This window comes from Prosopis cineraria, unplaced genomic scaffold, assembly GCF_029017545.1.
Source record: "Prosopis cineraria cultivar Desert tree isolate PC_DT_omini unplaced genomic scaffold, ASM2901754v1 PC3, whole genome shotgun sequence".
Lineage (NCBI taxonomy): Eukaryota > Viridiplantae > Streptophyta > Magnoliopsida > Fabales > Fabaceae > Prosopis > Prosopis cineraria.
The window spans coordinates 25,726,658-25,731,903 of NW_026555334.1; the positions used below are offsets into that span (position 1 = coordinate 25,726,658).

At 30.3% G+C, this 5,246-nt stretch overlaps 1 protein-coding gene across 1 annotated transcript; it reads left to right on the plus strand.

Moving 5' to 3' along the window:
• Nucleotides 1-1,676: 1,676 nt before the first annotated feature.
• On the plus strand, nucleotides 1,677-2,567 carry LOC129306856 (protein S40-1-like). The gene has a single exon (XM_054947625.1). The coding sequence runs from the start codon at nucleotides 1,692-1,694 to the stop codon at nucleotides 2,325-2,327; it is 636 nt and encodes a 211-aa protein (XP_054803600.1). The 5' UTR covers nucleotides 1,677-1,691; the 3' UTR covers nucleotides 2,328-2,567.
• Nucleotides 2,568-5,246: the final 2,679 nt, after the last annotated feature.

Here is a 5,246-nt window from a genome sequence, read left to right on the forward strand (position 1 = left end):
AGTTGCCAAAACTGGGGACCATATGTAGTTTCCTGGCTTGAATAGTTATATTTAATCATCAATGGTGGAATTTATTACGTGATCATTTGAACGCAAGAAACCCAATCCAATCCAAGTAGTGTAATAGTACGTAGGGTTTCTATCTGTAATAAAATTTTGAAAAAAAATGGTTTTGAAATTATCTCTAGATTTCCTAAATGTCAAAGTTAAAAACTTCAAGCAACCAAATAATCTATACATTGTTTTGACAGAAACCAGTGGCAAATAGATTAATTTCGAGTTAACTTAAAGTAGAATTATAACATATTGGAACAATTATGTCACGAGTAAAAGATGTTAAATTAAAAATTCATTTTTACTTGTTGTGGAAAAAATATGTATACCGATTTCTTTTGGAAAACCAGAACACTATCATGTCTATATACATTGCAACAAGGATATATGAGTCACCTAATTTTGACCAATGACCAGCATTAAAACATTTATTTTCTAGTTTAAAGATTTTTAGATTTTTTATTGTTTAACGTAAATCTCTGTTGTGTGTGTGTGTGTGTTTGATCAATTTTAGAGTTCTTATTTGTTAATTAACAATTAATAAACAGTAAATAATAACATCGCGATACAAACATTATCCAAAAAAAGAAATTAGTTAAATTTGAATGTTAATTGACATTAAATTTAATTCTCAAGACAATTTTAACAGAGAGCATTCTTCCCATCAATGTAGCAAGCATATTTCAGACATCAACTGATACTCATCAAAAAATTTAAAATCCGAATGCTGAAAATTAAAAAAAATAAAAGAAGTCCTCCTTAGTCATTCAACTGTAATTTCTTTATTTAATTAAATTACTACAACTTGGTTACTTTTTTGTGTTGAGTCTTAAAAGCAACTTACGAATTGACAGTGGTACATTTGTGTGCATGTTAATTTATGAAACATGGTGTAACGACAGAAAAATGGTAAAGCTAAGCACATGTAAACTCATATAAACTATCTTACATGGCGTCTAGGCATAGACAGATAACTTAATCATATTCGTTTGGAAATATATATTATAATTTGATTAAGACTTCTCTAAAACATCAACCCGCGTTGGTCTTGATAAATACGACTCTAATCCACTCAAGTATGAAATTTCGAATTTAGTACCCGTGAGATTATTTTTTAAAAAAAAATTGCTTTTAAAAGCACTATGATTTTTTTTTTTTTTCCATTTCACCACTTACTATCTTAGAAAACCTGTGACATTACCACCTTCTGCTCAAACTAATCTGACTGCTGTTATGTGAGACTGTTATTATTAATAATAATTTCATGCATAATTTTAAAATGCTTTTAACACATTTATTTAATGTGATTATATATTTTAAAATTGAAACTCAAAATTTTAAGATAAGCTAATTTAACTCTCTTGACCGGTTGATTTCCAATGACGCTTAAGTTTGATTAATATTGGTGATCAAAAAATATTATTATAAGTAATTTCTAATATTACATCCTACCAAAAGACTTCTGTGAAATAACGCAAAAATAAAAAAGTTAAAAAATATGAGTGGCGAATGGCGATGAGTGGGGAAATGCATTCTTGGGTTAAAGACGTGGGCCCAAAGTAACGGAAGCTGTTTTAGTGTTTTAGGCCGCCGACTCACACGAAACAAGTTTATAACATTATTTTTAGAAACACAAAATGAAAGTTAAGTCTGACACACAAACGCAGGGAGGGAGGGAAGGCGGGGACCGCACTCAACGCCTTTATGGTGACGCCAGCACACATAACCCAATCAAACTTCCGTCCACTTCCTTTCTGATTTCCATCTGTATAAATAACAAGGCCCCTAACCCCTTACCTTCTTCACTGTTTTATCACAGCCTTCTCGTTTTCTCTATCATGGCCGACGAATTCCAAGAGTCCGACGTCGTCTTCTCCGATCACTACCACCGCCATGCCTCCCCTGACGTCGTTGATGACCACGATTCTTGCTACTCCGACAATTACAGACAAGTTACCGTTCAGCCGCCGCAACAGCAGTGGAATTCGCGGAATAAATCGACCAAGAGCCGGAAGAGTTCCAGGAAGATCGTGGCGAATTCGCTGCCGGTGAACATTCCGGAGAGCATATTCCGGTGTATGGATAGGGAGGAGCAGCTGGAGGAAGAGTGGGAGGACGAAGGTATGGTGCCGCCGCACGTGATTGTCGGGCGGAGGATTGCCGGGAAAATGGCCTTCTCGGTGTGCACGGGGAACGGCCGGACTCTCAAGGGCCGGGATTTGAGCCGGGTCCGGAATTCCATTCTCAGAATGACTGGCTTTTTGGAGACCTAATTAACGCTTTACAATTACACATGACTACTCAGCTAGAATTTTGGTTTGCTCGATCACAGATTTGGCATAAAAAAAAAAAAAAAACATGAGATTGTTCATTGCCTTCATCCCTGTGCTTGTTGAGATGTTCTAGAAGTTTCCTTGCTTGTAAGTTGTAACAGAAAAGCAAACAAGTGTTTTTTCTTGTAAGTTACTCAGAATTCATAAATGGAAGTGAATTTAATTCCATTTCTTACACAACGAATGAATTCTCCTTTGTCAGAGGAATCTTGAACTCGTTTTAGCTTGTGAAGATTGGTCCAGATATGTCCTGATTGGGGAAGATGAAGCCCGCTTCACTGACATTGAAGGTGGTGCGCATTGCGCCCACTGATGTGAGACAATGTTCTGGAGCCTTGTCTGCTCCTAAACAGCTGGTTGGTTCACCTTGCATAAAAAACACACAGACCCATAAAATAAATAAAAGGGTTTTATTGTTATAAGGTTAATAAATTTGTGGCACATATAAATCAATTAAAAAATTAAACCAACCCTACACAGAAATAATTGAGCCCACTTTTACGTTCAAAATACAAAGAACTTGCTTTTATTTGTTCAACCTGTATAACAAAGTCATGTAATTAAACGAATATCTTGCCTCTCATGTAATTTGAGTCGTCTTAAATTGTCAAAGTCAATAGTTTCTTAAAATCGAATTCTTCCTGCTTTTTTTATTACTTGAAAACAAAAAAAAAATTTCCTTTTAAGATATACTCCCTCCATTCATATCTATATATAAAATATTTTTAATTAAATTATATAAATTAATAAAAGTTAGTTATTTACTTAAAAGTACAATAATATTTTATTTTTTATTAATTGTTATAAATAAAAATGAATTTTTTTAAAAAAATTTATGAACACTTTTTTTCTCTTTCTAATATAATAAAAGTATAATGGTCCATTTATTAATAAATATGTTGACAACTTTTTATATTTAAAAATAAAAAAATTTAAAAAAACTTCTTATATATAAAATTGAGAAGTAATAAATTATGGAGCAAATGAATTATTGCTATTATATATGGTATTCTGTGGTGGGTTGTGATTGAAAATGATATTATTAATTAATAAGTTGGAATTCTCAGAGTAACATGGGCTTCAATTATGATTTGGAGTGAGCGAGCTAACTAGCTACTAGGAAAATGATAGATAGGCATGTATAATTAATGAAATAAATTTCATTTTATTTATGATAAAGTAAGAGTCTTAATATAATATTTATTCACATTCATAATTATTTATGAGGACGAAAAACAGAGTTTGGGACTGATTCTGGTACCAAGACTACGAAATCAGCAATTCAGTTGGCATCTTTTGGCATGCATGTCTGATAACCACCGGTACATGACCTCATCGTTTTTCATTTTTTTAAAAAGCCCATCGTACTTGTAATATTATAATTACGGAATATCGTAAATTCGGGATCAAAGCTGCTCTATGAAGAATCTCAATTTATAAATTGCATATTGTCGATTAAAAAGTACCAAAATTAATTAATTAATTTGAGGCCAACGGAAAGACCTCAACAAAGCAAGCAAAATGGGTGTCATATCTATATATGGTCGAAGCTCATTCAGGTTATGTCTCATTATGTCACGTGTGTTCAGCTATATATATAAGCCAATGTCAATTCAAATAATATATTGAACTTCAGAAACAATTTTAGTATGATGATACAGAAACTTATAATCCTCAGTTTAATAAAAAGATAGAGAAGTGAAAAAATGATCAGTCTCAACAAAAAAGGGAAGACAAATGATCAGTCTCGAATATTGAAACTTTCTAAAGCCTTGACAAATAACATAGTATAGCTAGTAGGAATGTGTGATCTTTTTTATAATGCATCACATTGATTATTCATTACAATTTTCTTAATTTACCCCTTTTTAACATCCATATAGTAAAGAAAGATTTTTTTAAAAAAAAGAATGCATTTAATATAGGTGAATTTGAAAACTTTTTAAATTATTAGATGGTGCTAATGAATTTTAAGATAAATCTCTAATCTAGATAATAAAAAAAATGCAAGAACAAGTTACTCCCTTCACCCTTATATATAAGAGTTTTTCTGAAACTTCTTTTTATCCCTAAATATAAGAGGTTATTAGCATATTTTTTTAATGAATGAACCACTATATCCTTATTAAATTGAAAAGAGAAAAAGATTAGTATTCTTATTCAAGGTTGTTAAACTCACAAGTTTAAATAAATTCGTGACAGGAATATAAACTCATATCACAAACTCGACGAGTTTACTTCTATTAATAAATAGCCATTAAAATATGATTGTAATTTAATTTAAATATATTAAAAATATAAATCATTGAAATTAAACCCATCTACATTGATAAATTATCATATACAAGACATAAAAATTTTAAAATAGGAGAACTTATTTTTAGTATTTTTGTTTTCTTTTTTTATTAATATTAGTTTTTGTATTTTAAGTTTTTTTCTTTGAACCAAGTCTTATAACTTTTATAAATTGAATTCTTCATGATATATATATATATATATATATATCTAACTCACTCAACTAAAAAAAATTGATATAACCAAACTTGCATCTAGTCTGAGTTTATGAATTAATTGACATGATTTTATAAGTTAAAAATGTAAAAATAGTAAACTCAAAAGTAAATACGAGTTTAATCAAATTTGTTTCTACTTTGAGTTTATGACTAAATTGACATGATTCTGTAAGCTAAAAATATAAAAATGTTAAACTCTTAAAGTTAACTCGAAAGTCTGACAACTATGCTCTTATTAATTTACTTTGAAAAAAAATTATTTACAATAATTAGGAGCAAAATTAAAATGTTGCATTGTTTTTAATTAGATAACAAATTTTTATTAGTTTATGTGATTTAATTAAAA

What these genes read in the sequence shown, in the direction of transcription:
- LOC129306856 (XM_054947625.1), top strand. Translation starts at nt 1,692, where the DNA reads ATGAAAGTTAAGTCTGACACACAAACGCAGGGAGGGAGGGAAGGCGGG.